Source organism: Nilaparvata lugens, chromosome 2 (genome assembly GCF_014356525.2).
Source record: "Nilaparvata lugens isolate BPH chromosome 2, ASM1435652v1, whole genome shotgun sequence".
In the NCBI taxonomy this organism is placed as follows: domain Eukaryota; kingdom Metazoa; phylum Arthropoda; class Insecta; order Hemiptera; family Delphacidae; genus Nilaparvata; species Nilaparvata lugens.
In genome coordinates this window covers 40783609-40808508 of record NC_052505.1, presented here as the reverse complement: position 1 = coordinate 40808508, position 24900 = coordinate 40783609, and the positions used below count along the sequence as shown (strand labels likewise).

The following is a 24900-nucleotide window of genomic DNA, read 5'->3' as shown; positions in this document are numbered from 1 at the left end:
GGCAATCTATGATGGTAAACAACACTTTTTCATGGGATATTGGGTTTGCATGAATATTTGAATAGTTTGCAATGAGAGCGTCGTGTTCAGGTTTTGCAACGCAATTATTGGCATAAATCGATCAGCATCCAATCAACAGAAACAATATTTACAATTTGGCAACAATTTAGTAAAGAACCATTCTATGACATGATGTTCACTAGTAAGTTCCAAGCGAGAGATCAATAGATGAGAATTTCAAAACTATGAAACTAAATTATAACATTTTGATTTCACGATGCTCATTCACTCAACACTAGAATCGAATTTGAATTACCGGTATTTCATTTTTTTTTCATTTCTCTACTTACATTGAATGCTCGTATCCTATGATACATGTCAGGTTCAAGCTGCTCTGATCGACTGGTTTCCATTGATAATGACGACATTTGAGAACTGTAAAATTAGAAGAAAAATTCAACGGTTTTATTATTGATCTCACTGATAAATTCGACACAAATTCATCATAAATTATTTATTTATTCATAAATTATGAGAATGTAAAAACTCAACAATTCTTACAGATGGGTGATCTTAATTCAGTTAATATAATACGGTAGTTAAATTTCAATAGCGTAGTAGTAGTTTGAAGTAGGTGATGTCAATATTTTATTTATTCTTCAAAATAACTACGAATGACAGTAATAAGTCACAAAAATAGAAGCGAGTAATCCACTGTTCTGTCTATTAAACATAGCTTTGAATTAGTTCAGGTATCATTTAGCTACAATGAGATATAGCTAGTTTTAGATGTAAGTAGTTCATTTAATGGTCGGTCTACCTTGATCATCCAAAATATGTTGTTTACTTTTCCACCCAAAAATGTTTTCAAACATTGTCACAAATTACTGTCATTGATTTTTATTTATTTATTTTTTGTTTACCTAGTGGACTACAACATATTATATAATATGTTCACTTTATCAAGTTCAAGTGAGAGTAATACTAAAATTTAGGTAGGACTATTCAAAATATTGCATTCTGTAGATACTTTATTCATTTTTAATGTGAATTCAAAATGTTATTGATGTTCAAATTGTCACAGAACTTTAGTTTTAATGTGGAACTTGAAGTAGGGGCAATTTCAAGCATCAATCTATCTTATTTTAATTATAAAAATTTTCGATTCCAATTCATTTTGCAACTTTTCTGCTACTGTAAAGATGCATATGAACTCACCATACACTCTGTACATCGGAGGTGGCGTAGTCGCCACTCTCGCGGTTGTTGCGTGCGGGCACGTGCATGAGGGGATGCGGGGGCGGTCCACTCGCCAAGATGGCGGCCGACCGCCTCTGGTGATGGGGCAGCGAGATGTCACCGGCGCTTCGCAGTGATATCACGCCGCTCTCCCCACTCCTGCTCTCGTTTCGCACGTTCAGTGTGAAGCATACCCTGTGCAACAACACAGCAAAGTTATTCAAAATATATTTTTGATAGCTTGAGTGCTTTATTCATGCAAATTACTATATAAAGTAACTGGTTTATACACTTTTATATAATAGCTTACAATACAGCAAAGTTTTATATGAATTTACATAATATAAATTGAAATAATAATTATTGAACTGTACATGATATGGAAAAATGCCATTTAGAGATTATTTCAAGATAATAATATATCACTTCAAGTTTTGAACCTACATAAATTGGCGGAGCTTTGAACATATCAATGTTCATTCTTTGGAAAGAATACACAGAATATCCTTCCCAGTAACTCTTTACCAAAAAGGATGGATACATGGTGAGAGACTACGGTTGCAAAATACAGGTAGCCTAATGCTAAATGGATAATCTATTCTTATGCTGAATGGTGAGTTGTGTTTTTTGGCTCTAAATTTTGTGAAATTACTCAAACATTTTCTAATTAATGGTGATTTGAGTGTTGTATATATTTTTGTATTTAGTTTATCAACCGTCAATTTTTAAATTCTTAGATTATTTTGTTTTTGACTGAAAATGGACTAAATTTTAGAAAAGTGAAATCATAACTCTATTTCGGACTTTTTTAAAGTTATCTAAATTTGGGAGAGAAATAGTACAAGGTATCCTTAGTTTTTCTCTCCCGACCTGTGCTTTTTTTGTATTGAAATAAATAAATATCCAATATCATACTAAAATTTTGTGGATAAACTAACTAAGAAACAACTGTTTTATATCTGAGGGAGAATAATATTAATATCAGATAGATAATCCTCTCATTTCAAGGAAAAGTGTGTGTGCTCCTCCCATATAAAATAATAGGTTTTATCATACTAAATGAAATAAATAAAGTAAATGTAATGAATTTTGTCGTTGACTTCAGTTCAGCAGATGGAGTAACCCAAGGGTATTTCCACCTCATTAATAGATTCATTTATTTGATTGAAATATGATGAAAAAGCTTGCAGAATACTTCATGAGGAGCTTTAATCACATCACAAATCACATACAATTACAAAACATCATGAAATGGGAGAAAAATTGGAAAATGTTACAACTTCGAGACTGTCATAGATAGAATCTGTGATCGAGGAGACAATAAACTTAATCGAATAATTATGAGAAGAAGACACAAATAACAATTTCTACTGATCCAAGAGTGATTGTTAGTTATGTTGACAAATGAGATTAAAATAGAAACGTGTAGATTTTAGATAAAACTCACAGATTCGGTAATATTGTGACATTAGGAAATATATTTGACTTGCCTTCGATTTGTGAAGTTATCAGAATATTCAAGTGCCATAGTACAATGGGATGTTAGAAATCATATTCCATCAAACTATGGGACTTGGATATTCTGATAACGAATGTCAAAACCTGTTTAACACTTTTATCTAGGCATTTCTAGTTTCATCTCATTTGTCTCCCAAGCATCAACAAGGTCTGAAGTGAAATATTTTCTAGAACCATTATTAGTTTGATTTTGATCAAGTCATATTTTACCTGCTATGATTCGAGGTGTCTGCCATGAGGAAATCTTCCGGGTCACTCTCATAGGGCGGTTCATCGTACCAATGCTGCCCTAATCGCTGCATTTCATCGTCGTACATGTAGGTGTCATCCGAAACTCCCCGGCTCAGTTGCAGCAGCCCTTGCCTGATGTCTCTCAGAATCTAAGAACACAAATTTTAAATGTTCTATGTGATCAATGCATGAAAATTGTACATTGATGTAAGAGCAAAAATGTAATGATGTTAAAAGCGAGATACCACGCAAAAGAAATTTTTGAAATTTACAGTATTTGTGTATCCAAAGAGTTTATGTATAAATACGAAATACACTATCATGATTCCGAAATTTCAATATAGGAGAGAACAACACATTGTATACATAATTTTTTAGACAAAACTGTTTGTTGTTCAGTCCTTCATTGAAGTTAATAAGCGTTTTCTGGTTCATATAACAAGCTGTAGCAGCCAAAGTGTGAATGATTATAGAAATTAGTGATTAGTCAATTCAATGAAATTCAAATTTACTCATAGGCTATCTGAAAATAAATATGAATAAAACCTAAAAATTCGGTTGAATTAATGTGCGAATTAAGAAGATTTGAATGAAAGCATCGAGAGCTCGAACTTAGATATCCAATCAGATCCTAGTTGAGATCTGTATTAAAGAGGGCAAACAATAGAAAGATAAACGTTGAAAATGTTCCATCTTGAGTAGTTGAGGAAATGCTTTAGTGAGATTCACTCCAGAATGCCAGCACTGGTTGAATGTGAAGGATTGATGTTGAATATGAGGAATTCTGATAGTTTGAAGTGAATTTCACTACAGCAGCAGCAGCAGAAGGGTTTGCGGACCCAGAATCAAAATTTACATTCCATCAAAGAAAGGGTGCTGCATCGGCTTCAGCTATCTGTTGTTTGCACAAGACCCCAACCAATCAATCCAGCTGTAATTTCAATTATGTTCTCATAAATTAATTATTCAGGGATTTAGGGTAAGAACTCTGAATGAAAATGAATGACGAAGTCTACGAGAGTAAACTTGAATTAAAATCCGAGACATGAAACGGAATAAATCATTAGTTGGGAAAGTTCTGCCCGCCAACTAAACTACGTATTAACAGTTTTACACAAGTAAAGTTCGTAGATAGTTTCTACCTAGGGATTTATTGATCTGCCAGCTTGGTGCATATTCAAGTGAAAGACGGGGTTGCAAACATGTATTCGTTCTGCTTCATAGAGTATACCTAACACTCAAAAACAATTTATACTATCTCCTTTACCGGAATAGAATTCGAATGAATGCCTTGAATCTCATCAATCTGGCAAATTGTATTTACATTTCATTCTCCTGTGCATTAACTTACAACATACTCAGAATATTTTATGAATATGCAGCATCTCAAATAAAGCATGTTTCTGCCTTGCAATTAGTTCCGGCATCTTGATTTCTTTGATCCCCATGCTAATATTTCCTAATATAATATCAACTACTAACACTTACCGGTTACACTTCCAATAATCTACTCACTCCATTAAAATTCCTTCAATAATTCAACATTGTTCCCCAAAATATTTTTTCCAATAATCTACTCACTTAATTAAAATTCCTTCAATAAATCAACATTGTTCTCCAAAATATTTTATTTTTATTTTGTTTCTGTTTTCATAATTTCAAGCTTTTTCGATTTGAATTTATTGTGAACAAATTATTAATCAATCGATGCATGGATGATAAATACGGTATAATCTAATGTTAAGATAACTAACTGGTCAAAAATTATTTATTGATATCAAAAATGATATCCTACTATACATTATATCGAAAAATGTTATGACTGATAAAAATTAAAGCATAAATAAGGGATGTGAACAACTAGACTAGTTGGTAACTGAGATAAAGAGGCCATTAATTATGGAATGATGACCAGATTTTCCTCATAGGATAGGCACTGATGATAACTGAACCATTGAACTAAAATGGAGAAATAGTCTCTGAAGGAAAATCATAACGTTTTATGTTTATTTCAAATTTTAAACGTGAACTGCCGCAAGTCATTGACAGAGGGAAAAGTTGGAACGACTTTGTAAGTGTGTGCACACCCTCAAAGCCTTCCCCTTCCCCTTCACGAGGAAAGTTGCAAAAATAAAAATGGAACTTTCGATGCAAGTGACGAAGCAAAAGCTTGGAACACGTAGTACTAGGATTCTCTCTTTAAACTCATCTTCAACTTTTTTAGCGCACCAACTTGAAGACTCAGGAAATATTCGGATTAGAGGCAAAATGGAGATGAGGTTCATTGTACCATTATTACCACCAATTTTGTCACTTCCATTCAGATTAGGCCCACTATCATTCATAATAATGCTCATCATATACTGTAATCCACATAGAATGATCCTGGAATCAATAATAATCTAGGTTTCAATAATTCAAATAAAAATTAAAAATATATTTACAATACCAGAAATTAACAATTCAAGTAGGTAAAACACCTAAAATAGTCACATTCAATTCTAGAATTTTTGTATTTTAGTATATCTGGGATATTATTTATTTGATTTATGTTATAATAAATACTCCACATGGAGAGACACTTGGAGACAGTCCAATATAAAACATATTTTTGGAAATAATATCCAACTAATTAATATTTTTTACGACCCGAATAAAAATATTCCTATATTAGATTGATTCGTTAGATTCAGAGTAACAGAGTAACTTGATAAAAAAATATATTTTTGAATGAATAAATCAATATGAGATTCTATGAGAAAAACAGTTATTTGTAGGTTTTGAACTTGATGCTTTGCAGCAGTGGATGGAAAAGGAAGGAAAGTCAAATGATACACTTGGGGTCCGTACTAAATTTTGAATGACACATATATAATAGCTGATGGACAAACAACTATTTATGCAGTGAAGCTCATAATAAACTAAAATTTCCACTCTAAATATATTTCATTCATGTTAGGCCTATTGTGTAATATAAAATCAGATTAAATTTCTCTATCAAAAAGAAGAATGCCATATCTATGTTTTCTTACAATCTACTGCTGTGTTGGTGTCGGTTTGCCTATCTCACTTGCAAAGCATATAGCATATAGCATGGCATGGCATAGCAAACTCCATTCACTCACTTTTACAAGGCCTGGGGGGAAAGCAGCAGCTGCCGCTCTCCACAACGAAGCACCAGATTAGCTCACGGCTTTCATATTACTGGTGATGAAAAAACTCCCAGCTATGAATATTTGAGTTCTCATTGTTCCACTAATTTAGGTAATCTCCATATGAACATTACAAGGATAAAAAAGTTGGAGGTTACAAATTGTAATGCTCTGTTTGATGGGGAAACGTGAAATGGAAAAACATCTTTCAGCTACATGAAAAAAGAAAAGTCATGAAATTCCGGGCTTCTTATCTCCCTATGGGGTGGGCCGGGCTATTACAGGCTTTTATTGCGAATTTCAGGAGCTGCAGCTCTCAGCCATCTCACTGAAAAAAGGAAAGTTGAGACTTTTGTCAGGCAGACAAAGACATGCATCACTGGCTTCTTTGCATGCGAATAAAAAAGTTCTGAGGAGGAAATAAAAGGAGTACCTGCATGCAGTTTGGTTTCCGGCCTGCGACAGACTGATAGCACAGCACCAGTGGTAGGCCTACAACCACCCAACAACAGCTATCACTTTTTTAATGTTCCAAACAAGCTTTTGATATCATAAGGGGGGGGGGAATCGGAGAATAGATGGCTTGACAGTCATATAATACGTTTTTTTAGACGACATGCAGGAGTTGAATATTAAAGTAATATTTATATGTCTTGTGATATTTTGGTATTGATTTTCAAACGGTTGACCATAATTATTGAAATAAATATTTTATTTCCTGTATCAATTATGTTTTCCAAAAATCACCAATTGAAACAATTTATTCACTAAAGCCGGAATATTCGAGTTAATTTATATTTTTTACAAACTGATTCTCAAGTGGCTGTTTGAATTTCAAATCAATATTTATTGGATCTCTCCATTCTATTTCCCAGAACTCAGAAATAATAAATAATACTAGTAGTTTTGAAGTTGTGTTCTGCTATTATTACTGCAATTAGGATTTAAAAGTGACTGTTCTGAGATGCAATCAATATTTCTCATTTTTATATAATATTCATTTAGAACAAAAATAAAATATTCTATACACAGAGAAATTAGTACCTACAGTGAAATTCATGTTCAAAAGCTCACAAAGATAGAGAGATCCTGAAACCTCACCTAAAAAACAGAAATTTAATTAAAATGAATCAAACATCGTGGTAGATCCTGAACTTTCTTGTATGAAATATTTAACTTGAGCTGAGTTTCAGAAATTATTTGCTTGAGAAATTTTTTCAGGTTGTATGTTGCAAAAACATTACGGATTATATGAATAATCAAAGCTTGAACACACAACACTCGATTTGTAAGTAGAAGTACCGAAAAAGTATAGAGTACAATATGAAGTAGCCTACTGTTGGAAGAACCGAAGCCTCCCTTCGCATATTCATCAAATTTACATTATATGATTCCACACTATAAATCCACCCTGAACTGAGATGGGAAGTTCTAGAGATTTCCTACCAATTAGTGAACACGAACGTGGCAACTTCAAATACACGACTCATTGTGTATTGTATGTTCTAAGATGAAAGTTTCAGAGGAGTTCGGTATTGAAAATGGAGTTGAGCCGTTGGAATCGTTCTCAAATCCATAGTCTATAGGCGGCGGCCTCTTCACTGCACATGTTAACGCTCCAACAACTCATGTCGACTACAATATCCACATCCACCTACTTGAACCTGATTAAAACTCCTGCACAAGTATGAGTAAACTCATCTCAATTAATCCACTTCTGCTTTCACTTTCTTAACAATAACAATTTATTGAAGATAAGGCACCGCATTGCATACCAGCTTATTTAGAAGACTGCGGTAGATAACTTGATATTTTTTACGTATCACAATAATAATTGTGTCACAGTGTCACAATAATTCAAGGTAGGCTACTCTTGTATGTCTCCTATTAAGTATGATTCATGCCTCCAAGTTGGAATCGATTCACACTGCTTGAAGTTGATAAGAAAACTTTCAATTGAAATTGAGAAACGCCAATTCATTTCTTTACCAATCTGAAATGTTACCCCCATCCATTGATATGGAAAAGGTGAGTACTTTGAGAAAGTGGATGCTTCATGCTTCATGGATATATTGCTACAGAAAACTTTCATACGGCAGACGTATTACACTCTGAACTAAATCATCTACATTACTATCTGAACATAATTTCTTGTCATGTATTGTCCAATTATTGAAATTTCTTCTGAAACAATGGTGAAAATGAACTAATGATTATGAACATTAGTGATTACAAATAATGAGTTTTTAAGCCATCATTCTAAAGGCAAATTAAAGACAATTTAATTACAACTGTAATGAAATACCCACTCAAAGTCACATTTATAAAACGCTGAGAGAGAATATTCAACCAAGTAAATTAATATGAGTAAATATTCAGTTTGTTTGATTGAAAAACTGAGGCTTCAAAATGAATAAACAATGAAGTGTTTGAGAGGGATCAATATCGTTTTGTTCCTCGTATAGTTTCAGGCAATTAGTTCAGTCCACACAGCCACTGTGAATTAGTGAACATTAAACAAACACACTTTTGAGCACTGTTGTAACTGAACTACAAAGTAAATCACATTTCGAGCCACGGTCCAGTGCATTGAAAAGTGTCATTCATTTGCAGTGAATAGAGCAGCAGCCAACTGATGCAGTAGGCGAACAATCTCAGTTTAACAATAGTGACCACTTCATGAGATTGATACTGAATAGGGATAACTCACACTGGAATGTTGCAATGTTCGTATCAAATTACAGTCAATGATGCACCATGCGTGAAAATATTTGTGAATATATGTTTAATCATAATATCGTTGCTGATACACGTATCAACTGACATGATATGCAGCATTAATTAGGAATACGATATACAAATTAATTTGTTGGCAATTGATTAAACTCTATGAAACACTAACCTTTATTAGCAATGATTTCATCAATAGTTTCATATTGATTCAATGATAACATTGAGAAGAATGAAATATCTAACAAACAGTTCACTTCAAAAGAAATTATTATGAAAATGCACACCAACATCAACAACATGATTCCATAATAAGAGAATTTGAGCAAATGAAAAGTATAAATTTTCTGACAATAAATAGATGGTGAATACTTGATAGAATTGATAAACAGATGAATACTTTTGATATTTTATTCGACTTTTCTATCCAACTTGGATATCTTTCTCAACTGGAATGATCTATTGCTAGAGCTTGGGTGAACTGTGATATTGTCAGAAATCTCAGAAAATATGACGAGCCAGGAGTTTAGTTCTGTCCATAATGTTTTGACAATTGTTGCCCATAGTTTTCCGGAACTCAGCCAAGTACGAAAATGAAACTCTTGAAAGTTTCCCAAAACCAATGTTCATCAAATTCTCTGAATTTTCAATTGAATGAACAATCAATCAAGAACAGGATATCATCATTGATAAAGGACTTACAAGATTCCAAGAAATTGCTGCTGGAAGCCACAGAGAACATGAGGCAAAAGTGATTGAGAGATTGTGGAATCCGAAGGAAATCCTGTGAAATCCTGATTGCTCGTGCTCATCTCTTTGTAAACCGAAATTGAGACGGATGAATGAGTGGGGGGGGGTATGCCGGACGCGAAGGGGCTTAATAAAATGCTGATGTTTGTGGAGCAAAAATTGTAGAGAGGTGGTGGTGGTTGAGAGGAGAAGGGGGGCGTGGAGGGAGAGGAAGAGAAGTCCCGGAACTAGACAGCGATAATTGCAGCCTTGCAGAAAGAGCGCGGAACATCTTGGAGCTTGGACGGCGGCTTTGAATTTAATAGGAAATTGAACGGGAAGGAAAGTAATTCAGCAGCAGCTTCTGGGATGAGACGTGATGTTTGAGTTGTTGGACCAGCAAGGGGTGAGCGCGTTTTAATACAGAAGTACAAGACTATTATTTATAATTTAAAGAGGCGAACGAATGTCTTCTTTATGAAGGGGTCCGGGGGTCGGCTCATGAATAATGAAAAGGCCGGGGATGGGGGATACCCCGACCGGCTATAGCCTACTGTAGCTATAGCACAGCGTTTCGAATAACTTTGTCCCCGGTTAAGTTGCGCTTCCATTTTTAATGAAAGATGCTGCCCTGGGGCGTTGTTAGCGAGAGGGTCCCGGCCTCATCATGCCTGCGGACATGGACATCTCATAACTCCGATGTAGACGAAAATTATCCTGGGAACAAGCGACTCACGTTCAATAGCATTGTGTTTTTATAGTTATGTTCCATTGATGGTAAACTGAAAGTGATTGAGTGCTAATAAATTCATTTATCCTAGGGGTTTGGAATTTGAATTTATCTAATTTGAAAAGAATTACATAAAAAATTCAGTTTTGAATAAAATGTATTATCGTGGTTCACCACTATCAAACATTGAATCCAGATAACTTGGGTTTTGAAATTTAGTTTGCCAAATAATTCTACAGACATTTTTACAATCACAAAAGCAAAAAAGTAATAAAGTTAACAAAAGTACAACATTTTAGAAGTACACAGTATAATAAAATTAACAAGATTATGTGATAATATCAAGCAATGTAATAATAAAATGTTGGCTCTACTGACAAAAGTAACACTTGAACGCCAGGAGTGAGTTCAAATAATAAGCTATAAATAAAATTATTTGGTTTATGAATTATTTTCAACTATTTTTTCTAATATTTCGTACTCCATGCATGATTGAACAATGAACAAAGCCTATTTGTAACTAAGTGGAAGTACTGAAGTTACAATATATATTATCTGATTATTTCTTTAATACTCTTCTCAATAATATATAAACTCCAATTATATAAACTTTTCAATACATAACTTACTTCTCAATGTTCATAAACATGATTGTTTCACGTGCATGTTTATGTTCACTAAATACAGATACATGTTTCATTTATAGAAGTTTGGAAGTCGTGCGATTTAGAAATATTCGTAAGCTACCCACACAACAGACGTGCATAGCAGAGGGCGTATCATATCGACATTAATATGTGTACCAAATTTGAATTTCAAGAGTCTAGCTAGAGTGTGGGTAGCTTTTTCGTAAAGGGTGTATTTAATAACTGAGTAACTATCATAGTGAAGTGTTGTGTTTCTTTTCTGGCTCAAAATTTTGCAAAATTACTCAAAAATTTCCAATCTGTAGAGATTTGAGTGAAATATTTTCATTTTTAATCAGTTTTTAAATATCAAAAATTCAAAATTTTTAGTTTAGTCATTAGTTTTGAAGTGGAAATTGGACTTTTTGAAGTGAAAGTGAAATCTTAACCTTATTCTTTTTGAAACTTTTATTTGTAAAAATTTGGGAGAAGACAGTTTTGGGCTATGCCTGTTGTCTTCTCCCAATCATATTATATTTATTATAATTATGATCTGTAATGCCAATGGGATAAATAAATAAATAAACAAGCCTCGTGCCTGCTTGATGAACTGACACATTTATTTCTATACATTTTTGTAAACGTTATTTCAATAGATTTTTTTGATATGAGAAGAGGAAAAGAATTTTGCGTATATTTCCCGTTATAATTTGATTTTCATTCAACATATTATTTTTTGTTCTATTTATTCATCACATCAGAAAAATATCATACTATGGATTTTTAGAAAATATTTACATCCCACGTATTTTCTCTCGAACTCCATGTTTTCCTATTGATGGAAAGTTATGAATATACGAATTATTTTTGTCTATATTTATGTGTTACCCATGAGCGACTCGCTGCTTTTTTCATCAATCTTAAATTCAAACCTCCCCCTTTCTCATTTGCATGTCTTCCATTAACATAATATTTTTCTACTCAAAATTATATAATTTATAACAGTTATTTATTTATCCATTCATTTATTGTACAAAAGACTATAATCATAACATGACTATCACCACGGAGGGAGAACTAGGCTGAGCCTGTACCATTTCTCTCCCAAATTGTGATAAAAAGTTGATGTCTAATGTTGGGTTATGAAATTACACATCACCGCTTCCCCACTTAATTTTTGATTAAGTTGATTAACATTCAGTGAAAGAGCCCAATCGCATGATTCGGGTATTCTTCAGTTGGGATATTCACAAATTGTTGATGAACCAACATGCATAGAATGAACTAAGAAATCAGTAGAATCCAAATTACCGGTCAACAAATGTACTCAGATATTCAGTAGCTGAATGGCTTGATTTATTGCAGGACATTGGAAATGATGGAGAAGATGAAAATGTAACAATCAAGTTTAACAAATAATGAGCTGAATGCACGCTACTGAATTCAAGCAAACCAACGAGTTGACTGATTGATTTTGGAACGTATTCGGCATTCCATGTTGACCGAATGCTAATCTACGAAAATCATTACTACTCAATCAACTCATATCACTCAATATAATCATGCGTTTTGGATAGTGTTTGCAGTGGAGTTTACATGAAATTTATAGCAGAGAAAATGTTTGCTATCTCTATTACTTAGCACATGTTACAACAAACTACAAATTAATCAAGAAAACTTAAATTTTCTCTTTGAAGCTTGATCTGAAACAGTATTCTAGGATCAGCGAGGATTTCCAATTTTTTAGATACAGGTACCACAGGAAGCCTTTCATCGACAAGCCTGTATGCATTCAAGATATCAATACTTTGAAATGTCATAATTATTAAACTTTTGAATTTCAATAAAGTATGGACTGCAGAATCACTAATTTTTTTAATCCTTTGTGAGATCGATAAGCGGAATTGAAGGCTATATATAATTCCTCATCACAGGGGTTACCCACAGGAACGAAAATCTTGGGGCTTTTATCCTTGCTTATCAGTAAACGTATCTTGAAAGAATATTTATTATTTATTGGAAATTTCTCTTCCCAAGTTGGGAAACTTTGTTACCTTCATTTTAATGTCGAAACTTACAATAATTGTAGATTGTTTCGTGGATTATAATACATTCTTCAGATCTGATGCAACTGAGAAACTATTTATCCATTTCTCCCTGAGAACACATTTTTGAGGATAAATGGAATCGAATACTACTACTACGAACTGTATCAAAACTATTCTGTTAGGATTGACAGTTTTTGTTTGCCACGACTGCTGAGAGTTTGATTACTTTATCCGAGCAGTATACTTGGCAAGCACCGCTACATACTTTGCACATGAGGGAGAAAGAACAACGTTATGTTATGAGAATAGTCAAAGGAGCCATTCTAAGTAAATGACTGAGAGAACGAATGTAGGTTTACGAGACATCCAAGTTCGGTGTGTATTGTGCTAGTAACAAAGAGCACCTTTATCCAGGCGCTGGGGTTCTATAGAGCAGGGAAACAATTTTTGTAGGGTGTGCCATTTCTATGGAGCCTAGTGGAAAATTGCGCCTGGGAATGCGAAATCCACTTCACATCTCGCCATCCGATAGAAACATAAAGTCTGGCAATCGACATTTGTTCTGGAGTTGTGCGACTGTCGCGAGCTGCGGATCCATGTCGAGCAAACAGAATAAAAGAAGAATGTCGATAGAAACGAACGGCAAATGTTAGCGAAAACATCGGTGAGTACAGTAGAATAAGAAGAAGAGGCCTTTCAAAAGGAGAGCGAAATCTGTTATCGAAGTTTCATAAAATATCAAGAGAGCCTCCGTCTGCATGCCTTGTTCTGAGATTCTTATGCAATATTCTTTAAATGTAACCGGGAGTAAACAGTGAAGCCGGTGCAACGCAGAGACCGGAATTCGACATCGAGTCCACGGCTGTTATCCTATGAATAAAAGAGTAAGATGAAATTTTTCGAATGGTTTTTTGATCAATACTGGCTGGCTATTGCTACTGACTGCTCCAAGACGAAATTGCCCAAACGATAGGCTGAATAGAATTTGCTAGCACAAGTGCAGAAATGCTATTGCATAATGCCGCCTTTATTGAATTTGGGTATAGGGCAAAAATATATTGTGTTTGAAAACAATGCATGTTCTAGTAATGATTAAAATGTAAGAATAACAAGACGACAAGCTTTTAGGGGAGGGGGGCGACTGCTTGAGGCTGCTCTAGTTCCCCTGACTGAGGGGTCCAAAGTCATTTTCTGGTGATTCATTCGGAATCCACCTCAAAATATAGGTCACTTCATTACTCATCATAATTCCAACTTATCACCCAAACACAAGCTTGGATTTGATTTGGCATTAAGTGAAGGAAAAATCCGTTCCTAATTGGGATAATTGTAAGTTGCTGCATAACATCATACTTTTTGCTTTTTCCAACAGAAACAATAGTTTGAATGCATTTATTAGACACCTACAATAAAAGTCTATACTTGAACATAGCTCTTCATTATTTGAATATTAATTAAAAATTGTTCAATGATAGTTTCATAAATTCAATCCATTTGTATCTAGGGAAAAAAATTTTCAAGTATGATAAATATTATTCGTTTTAGAATCCATTTTTTAGAAAAAATTGATATATCAACAATGATATTGGAATAATTAGTTGATTTTCATTTCATGGCATAAATCCTAGATAATACTGTATGAGCTATGAAAGTACGGGATTGGAAGAGAGAAGCAAATAAATATGGATGAAAAGAAAACTAGGAGAATGAATGGACGCTTGGATGGCCACTAAAGCTTCATCAAGAATTCTGGAAGACTAGTCGAAGGTAAGCAATAATTCTACCTTAGTTAAGTGCTCTCTATTTCAGAGGTCGAAGCCGGAGCTCACAGTTCACAGTTCACAGAGCAAGCAGCCAGCAGTTGCAGGAAAAACAAGTTTGTTTTGTTTACTCACCGACTGATGGCAGCCAATGCTTTCCTTCTAAACACTAAAAATTTATCCGTTTCGCTTCCGAACTGAGACAAAGACATTGCAGATAAAGTTGGCCATCGCCACGACTATCATGTGAGAGAAACCGTCACCCTTCATTACGATATTCAACCACAGTAACTTCTTCTTCAAGCAATGGTCGAGTTCTAATTCATAAACTTGAAAAATAAACCTGAGTAAACTTGATGAATTAAGTAATTAATGCATGAAAAAATAATGAAATAAGTTGTTTAATACAATAAGTAATGAAGATTGACAACTTTGTGAATGATGGTCAATCAGCACCGAACTGAAAAACAAATGAATCATAAAAATTTGTTATCTCTTCAATTTTGAACTAAAATTTTCTTCAAAAATTAGATTTGAATGAGATCAACTATCATAAGCTACAATACAAAACCGTGAAATATTAGGATGTAAAGTTAATTATACTAAAAAGGATTATAAGGGATTATACGGGATATATTAGCTTATAAGGGATTTTTAGGTAGCATTTTATTGAATACAAAGAAACAATATAATAGCACAATAACGTAATAACATTGTACTACTAATAATAATATTAAAATTGTGTTATTTAAATTATTTATTCATTTATTATTTTATTAGTTATGTTACAATAATACAGTTGTAATAATAATATAGTAATATTGAGACGTATATATCTTGTTAGGCAGTGATCGCGCATAGTAGTAAAAATTTAGTGGTATTTGAGTTTGAGGGGTTTTTCAAGATCAGTTTATTATTCAGGATATTCTATTTGGCCTTTTAAATTAAACATCACTAATTTGAATTTGAAAATTTTCTATCGATTACCTTTTGAGATTTGTTACTGTGAATATGTCTGGTGTTGGCTGTTGGAAATATTCTCTTTGCACGATTAATTCAAAATGCACTTTCCGAGCTAATAAATTATCTTCATCACTATGATGTTTGATCCAATGAATGAATAATAACACCATGCTACAACCAGGGATGATTATCATGATAAGAGGAAGATGATACAATTTTGTAATTTCCATTGTCGTGCTGATTGAGTGAGAAAATTTACTAGATTTTTTATTAGAATTTCTATGCATTACAAGGTACTTCCAAATGTGAATTTCAACATTACTCTACATGCAAGGGTTTATCTACCTTGACATTGGCAATAGCTAAGAGGAACTCTTTTATAATGTGACTGACTATTTTGAAGGGAACTGTGTGTACTACTCAAATATTACAGTAGTTTCATGTTATAATGCGTACCTGTTTCTTGTGTAATAATATCTCCTGAAAATGAAAGATAAGAGATGTATAAGGATAATCAAAGATTTTATCTACTAAAAATATACTTCAATTAGAACTACTGAGCATCTGATGAACTACTACTCATTGTCATTTTAATATTCAAGAACTCAAATATTTCATGAATAGACCTACTGTTTTTATTGGAATTGAATAATTTCAACAGTGCTTGGAAATAGAGAAGAGTATCCGTTATTAAAAACAAAATATAAAAACTCAAAGTACCCTTTATTTAGAATATTTTAAAAGATCAACTAGTTACAGCGTTTGGCAATTTTCAAGTTGAAATTGAACTGACGTAACTGACTTGACGTAAGTTGAAATTGAAAATGGCTTAGGCCGAAACTACTTGTTCTTTTAAAATATTTCAAATAAAGGGTACTTTATGTTTTTATATTGTGTTTTTAATCATTAAAGAATAGCCCATGCTATTGAAGTGATTTTATTTCAAGAATATCCGCATTTTTTTAGTGAAAAAATTGACTGATTATATATAATTCTCACATATAATACTGTAACCTGTATCAATTAAATATTAGAGTCTTCAATCGACTAAACTTAAAAATTGCTCAATTATGCTCTTTTTCAACAACTACTACACAATATTGTATGGTATTTAGGGGGAATGATAAGTGTGTTGAGTGTCTGAATTGGAAAATAAATTTATGTTCTTACTGGCATAATAATCAAATTTGAACTTTCATTCTTTTTAGCTTCCATTCAAGGGAGCCTTCAACATATATGGTTCTTATTTCGAAACTGTACTAGCTGTAGTATGGATGAATTTCACAGCTAAAATTTCGTTCTTCATAACTCAAAAAACTCACTTCAAATTGGAAAAACTAATTACAACATTCAATCAATATTATTTCATGACTTTTCAATTGTTACATGCTTACAATAATCCTGAAACAAAAATCGAAAAAGTATTGCAGAGGAATAAGAGATGTGAAAAGTAATAATCCATTGCGATGAGAATGACGTCACATTTAAGCCAGATTTGTGTGGCGGAAAAGCGTGGAGGCGAATAAACAATGGGTTGAGCCCCGAAAATGGGAAAATACGCCGAGTAAGGCAATCTACAATATAAAAATAACGACACATTGTGTAGGTGGTGGTTTACGGGGGGGGGGGGGGTTGGTAACTAGAAGGGGAAGTGGAAGACACTCGAGTCCACCTTGTTCTATGCTGGAGAAGTGGAGGAGTGTTGGCAGGGCAGAGTAAGGGCCTCTGCTGACTCCACGAGAGCTTGCTAAGTGAGGGAGGCGCTCGATAAAAATGTAGCCCGCCTTCTTAAAAGTGGAGAGAGAGGCGAAAATGAATATGAAGAAGGCAGCCGCATAGGAATAAAGGGATAGAAAGTGAAAGCCTGATAGCTCACGTAATCAATATTGTTTTTATCGTACCTACAGCCGACATCTGTTAGGACAAAAAGAAATCCTGAAAGATCCAAATCACGGCTCAGCCAGCCACACTCATATTGGATGGATATGTTATTGCGAGGCCCTTCTTGTCTGAAACTAGGTTGCTACAGGCTAACACCAATTCCGTCAATCATTCTGATAGCGTCAATAGGAACGAAAAAGGTTTGGCGAGGGGTTACAGTGACACATTCATCCTTCAATTCCAATCCGAATCGGAATCCTACCCAAGTTGAATCACGATAAGACGGCTTACATTCGCCTATGTTTTCCATGTGATTTGAGGTGTCTCTACTTACATTTCCGCAATACGGAACACACAACGAGTTTTCAATACGTCGTTCACAACATGGGCGTCATTCGAAACGCTCAAACAAGGATTTCTTTCATATCCTGAGTAGAATGACTTCGAATTACCAGAGCCATTCATTCATTCACAAATCTCGTCTAATGATTTAATCTAATTAAAAAAGTAATGTTGATCTCCAGGCATTAGTTGAATGAATACAGAAATAAATAAAAAATCAAGTCCCCTTTTTTAAAATTGTTTATTGACAACAAGCTTCAGCCATGATGCCATTATCAAGTAATAATTGAATAAAATAAAATAAAAACTGTTATACTATTAAATACTAATGTCTTTTATGTATTTTATTTTATTCAATTACTTGATAATGGCATCATGGCCGAAACATGTCGTAAATAAACGACATTTTAAAATTTAAATTTAAAAAAAGGATACTTACATTTTTTAAAATTATTTCTATTCAAGAGTAGCCCTAACGAAAAAATGAATGAATACAGTATGAATGTGTGTAGGCCTATGACTACAGCTGAATGAATGGTCATGTAGAAGAGCATACACACCTCTTGCAACTTGAGCAATAGTAATAGCAGAATGATTCAAGGATTTTGCTTTGATGGGCCGATGCCTTTGAGTGTTACTTCTCACAGCATTTAGTAACAAAATCAATTAATGAGAGATTGAAATCAAATCATTTATGGCACAGACATGGTTGCTTCGTGAGTAAATCAAAGCCATGAAGGCTCATCTGAATATCGAAAGTGAGGCAGGCTTAAAAGTCCATAATCAGCTCCAATTCTAAAGGTTGGTACAATCGTAGTTACATCCTGAAAGTTTCTTCAACTTTAAGCAGCTTATCACCACTCTGAAGCAAACTAGAAATGCTCACGTCACGCCAGCAACTCTAACAAAGTACAGGTGAAATGTTTGCCGACACTTGAATGATATTGTAGAAGAAACATTCCTCATTTAAGTTCAAGTAATGTGCTGGTACTACTACAGTAGACAAATAATCAAGAAAAAATCGATTAAATTAAAAAACTCATTAATTTTATTTTAAAATTGACGAAATTCTAATCAATAAACTAAAAAAAATTATTAGCTCAATAGAAAATACAGTACTACAGCATTTCTGTATATCAGTCTGCATCCTCTCTATTATTTGATATCATTGCAATCTTATTTACTCTTCCTTCAACTCTTAACATACAGTGATCGCCGCAGGCTGATGATATTCATGAAGGGTAGTAATTGAATAACTAGATTACATTAAAAAAAGAGAAAAATGTTTCATCAGTTCCCGAAACCTTTTTACCACCAGTTTCTATCTCTCTTGTTCTTTGTCCCGCGAATGCTCTTTTATTTCAGAGCTTTATTCGAAATATTTCATTATAAATTGAGAGACTCGAATGATTGTGATATGGATAACAAGTTGATAACCAATAATTTACAGTTTGGAATCAAAATATACGGATTAAAACCTACTGATTAGCCTTTTGATGAATGCTTTTGTCATATTCTGAACTGAATTATGATCTGTGTATTGAGTCAGTCTCATTAACTTCAAGAGTTTTTTTTTAGATCAACCTTTGAAGGGCTCTTCCCATCATCATTATTGAATCGTGCACTTCTCAAACCAGTTTGGAAAAAATGGAATTACAAGAGATAAAATTCAATCCATGAACACAATTATACTCATTAGCAATTTATCTACCTTATCAAATATTCGAGCAAAATTTTCTCATCCAATTGATCAAGAACAGCCATTTAATTAAAACCTTCATCATATTCCCGAAATAAAATGGTTATTGATTAATTCAGAACTAATGAATAAGAAACCAATTACCTAATGTTAACTCGTAAGAGTCTTAGTTAACTAAGAAGTGTAAAGTTCCGGATTCAGGAATTTCATATTCTAGTAAAAATTATCAATATTTAGGGTCCCACTATACTACTAACGAAGCATGAATCATTTGTTAAACTAATAGAGAATATATTTCCACTGCATAGGGTGAAAGGTTTCCATTAGTAAAATGTGTTGAACATAAATTGAAATAGTGAAGCCTTTCATTGATTGAGTTAAATAGAGGATATTCTTGGTTGTGTTTGTGTTGTTGTTGTGTTGCAAACACAGTCCATTAAATATTTAGGTGTAGTTGTAGTGGTGGATGAGAAGCCGACCTGGTCTCACCATATTTCCAATCTTAGAAATTATCTAATTATTATTTTGAAAAAGTTCTATTTTCTCAGTAAATTCATCCCACAGACAGTTCTCAAGCCTATCTACGAGATATTATGCACTAGTTGACTCCAAGTTGAACTATCGTGTAGGCTGTTGGGGCTCAACATACATAACTCATTTAAAACCTCTAATGGCATTGCAAAATATAAAAGGCGATGATACGGGTTATGAAAAGAGTGAGTGAGTAGGTTTGATCATTCTTTTTCTATATTTCAATTCTTCAAATGCTTCCCATTACGACACATTTATATATTTAAAGTTATTTCATTGTTCTTCAGGATGTCAGGTAATTGTGGTGATCAGATGAGTGAGGGTGACTTAGTATACAGAACAAGAGGAATGACTAACAATATGTTGAAACTCCCAAATCCTATAATACCTGTTTTCAAAAATCTTTTGTGTTTTTAGGGCCGAAATTCTTCAATCAACTACCCGTTGATATTGGACAAATTAAAAATTATCATTCTTTCAAAAAGAAAATTTCCAAGTGGCTGCTATCACAAACGCCTAATTCAATTGAGAGTTTGTTTACTGTTTTGGGTTAATTTTTCCTCTAGGTATAAATGATTAAAAGATAAAATAAATCAGAATTGCACTTATTTCTATTGTTGGAGTGAAAGTTGTGTGAATGAAGCATTACAATTTTTTTTAAGCTGTGCTACTACTTGCACGCGAATTATATTATATAATTCAGCAAGTAGTACTTTTATTGTACCAGAAATTGAGTGTTTCCTAATGTCTATTTGTTTTGAAGCTTACTGATTTTTTTGTGCATGTAATAATTGATATCTGAAAATTTTGGATGGATATTGTAAGCTGTTTTTAATGCTTTGTTTTTTTGGCCAATAAAATTATTTGATTTGATTTCTTAATTTCTCTGTTGAAAACTTGTAAATAAGGTCCAATAGATGGAAGATCGTTATTGAAAAATACCTGAATTCATTTAATTTTTAAATAGAATATTATAAACTAAGGTATAAAAACTTGATAATTTATATGAATAATTGATTGATTGAGTACTTTATTTATGTAGATTACAATATATACTGTCTTATACACTTATATACAATAGCTTACAATACAGCAAAATTATAGATGAATTTACATGATATAGACTAAGAAAATAATTATTGAACTGTATATGATATGAAAAAGCAATTTGTAATATAATAACTATAGATAATAATTATATTGTTATGCATCTACATAAATTGGCGGAGCTTTGGACATATCAATGTCCATTCTTCGGAAAGAATATTAAAAATATCCTCCCCACTAACTCTCTACCAATAATAGTAGAATAACAAACAAAATTCAAGGTATCAAAGAATTCAAGGTAATCAAATAGAAGTATAGAGTAAGTCAAATGGAGTTTATACTAATGATTACCGTACATCGATTCTCAGACTAACAATGCAGGAACAAGGCCTATAATAGTATTTCGATGACACTGTTTTCATCAAAAAACTTTGACAGCCTACTATGAAACCAGGAAATTAGCCAAAAATCTACTAAAATGACTTAGACCAACTATACTATAGTGTGGTCCACGTTATAATGGCAGTGGATAAAGAAAGAAGAATAGCGATGCCGATTCTCTGCATTAATAAATTATATTTCTACACTGTCAAAAACATAATTGTCATCGTTGTTGTCCTAGAAAAGGATAGTACCACCGGCTTTGTCGAATGATAGACAAGGATAGCAAAACCAAAGTTGATCATATACTGTCATTATAACGTGGACCTCACTATAGTCGTGAATGGAATGAAATGAATGGCGCGCATTCACAAACCCACCAAGATTACACCAACCGTTCCCTGAGTAGAGAAGTATCCAAGATAAAATCAATTCATTTAAACTGCAATGCAGACTGCTTTCTTCTTAATGAAGAATCCCTGAATTAATGTAGCTATATCTCATGCAATTAAAAAAGAAGTAATCCATGTTCAAATAGCGTAACTCAAGTTGTCTTAAACTTAAGAAATTGGACAAATGAAATAGTGCAGTAATTTTCTACCCGTGAGGAAAAACTTTATTCCAAGTGAGATAAATAAGAGAGTAGATTCTAATCGGAACAAGCCGTAGAAAAAAGCCAGCGTGCCATAAACATTGGAAACGCAAAACGTAACCAGGGCATAGATGGGAAAATCTAAAAGCGATAACTCAATTAGTTTTGCAAAATATACAGTGAATAGTATGCAAATATTTGTAAGTTGGCAGAAACTTACTAAACTGAATTCTATTTTACGGTTTCCATTGCTGTGCTGAATGGATTCGTTTAGTACGGTACTTAAAAGTTTACAATATCCAAGTGGAAGGAATTCTATTATTCTTATAAGATTGCCTCATTGGAACTTAAATTCTAATTTTTCTCTTAATTATTGGTGATTTGTTAATCCCTTAATTATTTCTATACCTCAGTTTTCAAATTTGTTCAACCACACATTGCTTAGTTTCCAATAGAACTCACAATAGAAGGAGAATTTGATAAAATTATATTACGCCATTGGTGCCTGTTCACAGTAGTTTCATCTAGTTCAAATACAAACATTTATAGGTGCATATGGATTTGTTATTTGGTAAAATGTTTGGAATCGATAAAATAACATTTAAATCTGTTATTGGAATACACCTTACTATTTTCGGTAAAACCATACTAGCCGTCTTTTTCAACGTGCCGATTGAACATGACAATCTAAACAGCATGGACGATGGAAATTCTAAAATTTAGTCAACAAGCGAATGGAATATCAACTCACTTCTTCATGTTCCCGGTCAAATTTCTCCTTCTTCTTCAGCGCTTCTTGAACTTTCAGCTGAAACATAAATCAACAACATTATTCTTCAGATTCTAAAATTTTTGCACTATTATTCTAGAAACGAAAAATAAATAATATAGGTGCGATGATGATGAGGTCATAATAATTATTACAAATCTTACATATCCAAACTTGTAGAAATGGAAATGAGAAATTAATATTGAACCTAGAGAAAATATCAAAGGCTAACACCGTAACACGAGTTCTATAAAAGGCATGGACTCAAAATATTCAATTACACTCCAACACATACAATATACACCACAATCATTAATAAATAAACGCTATTTATTTGATTATTATTTGAAAGAGACACAAATCATGAAATTCAATATGATTCATATACTTTTCTATTGGGCTACTTAGTCATCTATCCCATAAACAAAAATATGACATACCCTCTACCCCATAACATCAATAAACTATAATGATGTGGGTGTCAACACTCATTGATGAGTTCTATTTTAATACATGTTTAGCACATGGTTTTATGAAATTACCTGATCCAAGAAATTGAACATCCTGGATGGTGTAGCCATAGACTGATTCAATGGAAATATCATCGGACAAAATAATAGATTGAATACAATAAATCCGGCTGTAACTAACTCAAAAAAAAAAAAAAAATTCATTGTTATAACATATCAATTTTAGTACATGAGGTTACATGAAAAAGTTACCTAATTACAGTACCAAGAAAACATCGAAACAATGACTTTTTCTCCTGGTCCTCGCGATACATTACATCACTTTTCGTTTAAATATGGTGCACCAACCCAGCATTAACATTTTGATCACAGTTGACTACCTACCAGTCGGTTGAGCAGTTGGCGGGATTTGCGACTTGGAGGCCCGAATGTGAGTAGCGATCAGTTAACCATACAACTTTCCTAATCCAGCGTGAAACGAATGTGTCAGCCAGGGACAGCGGACCATAGTGACCGTCCGCCCCCGACACCAAACGACGCTTTTCGAATTTAAATTTCGAGTAGCAGAAGGCGTGCAGCCGCAGAAAAGCCTGTCCATATATCGTCGTCACCGTGAAAAAGTTTGGCAGCGTCGTTTTCCAGTTGAACGGACTGCGATTCAGGAATCCATCGGCATGCGAGATACCCCGGCCGGCCAGCATCCCATCACTCGATCCCAAGGGTCAAGTAAATTGACCTCCTCTTCTCCTCTTCCTCCTCCACTCATTCTTCTCACAAAGTAACGCATTCTGGTCGACATCTCCATCCCCAAAACACACCTTCCTTCAGCTTTCCTCCGGAATTTGTCGTTGGAAGCCCGAATATTCACCGCAAACCGTGAGTAAATCTATTCACTGGCAGAGTCGTGAATGCCTTCCTTTTGTGTCTCCTTCATTTCTCGGTGAATGGATGTAGTTGTATATTATGTTAGCGGTTGATTTCGGATTTCCATAGGATGGATTGTTGAGGTTGTTACTCGAAGATAAACTTTTACACCAGTAACAATGGGCTTGCAAAACCACAAGCAATTTTCAGTAAAGCCCCTATTCCAATAGTTGAACTTTCGTATTTTGAAATTTATCAATTACTGTATTGTCCCATACGATATTCATTTTTTTATCAAGTCTGCTAACTGAATAACTAAAGTTTGTAGTGACAGTCACATTATAATTTCAATCTTAAATCTTCATCATAATTTAGTAGGACTTGATTGTGTGAGGATATTGAGGAAGAGACCGGAGGCCACTTTGAAACGGAATAATCTCATTAGATCAGTCATAAACATTCTGAGATACACTAAACACTTTTAACCTTTGTAAGCAAGACTAGGAGAAAAACTATAATTTTGTATGAAATACTTTTCCACTGGCTACAAATACTTTGGGTATCACAGTGGAACTGAATATCGAACACTACATCCACC

At 33.6% G+C, this 24900-nt stretch overlaps 1 protein-coding gene across 1 annotated transcript in view; it reads right to left on the bottom strand.

Moving 5' to 3' along the window:
• LOC111055637 overlaps positions 1–24900 on the bottom strand; it is a 364687-nt gene that overhangs the window by 24187 nt on the left and 315600 nt on the right. Inside the window, exons 6-9 of the mRNA XM_039420075.1 lie at positions 22951–23007; positions 2968–3137; positions 1219–1434; positions 351–435 (exon numbers count right to left, since the gene is read on the bottom strand). Of these exons, the coding sequence (XP_039276009.1) occupies positions 351–435; positions 1219–1434; positions 2968–3137; positions 22951–23007 (528 nt within the window). The remainder of the gene's footprint in view (positions 1–350; positions 436–1218; positions 1435–2967; positions 3138–22950; positions 23008–24900) is intronic.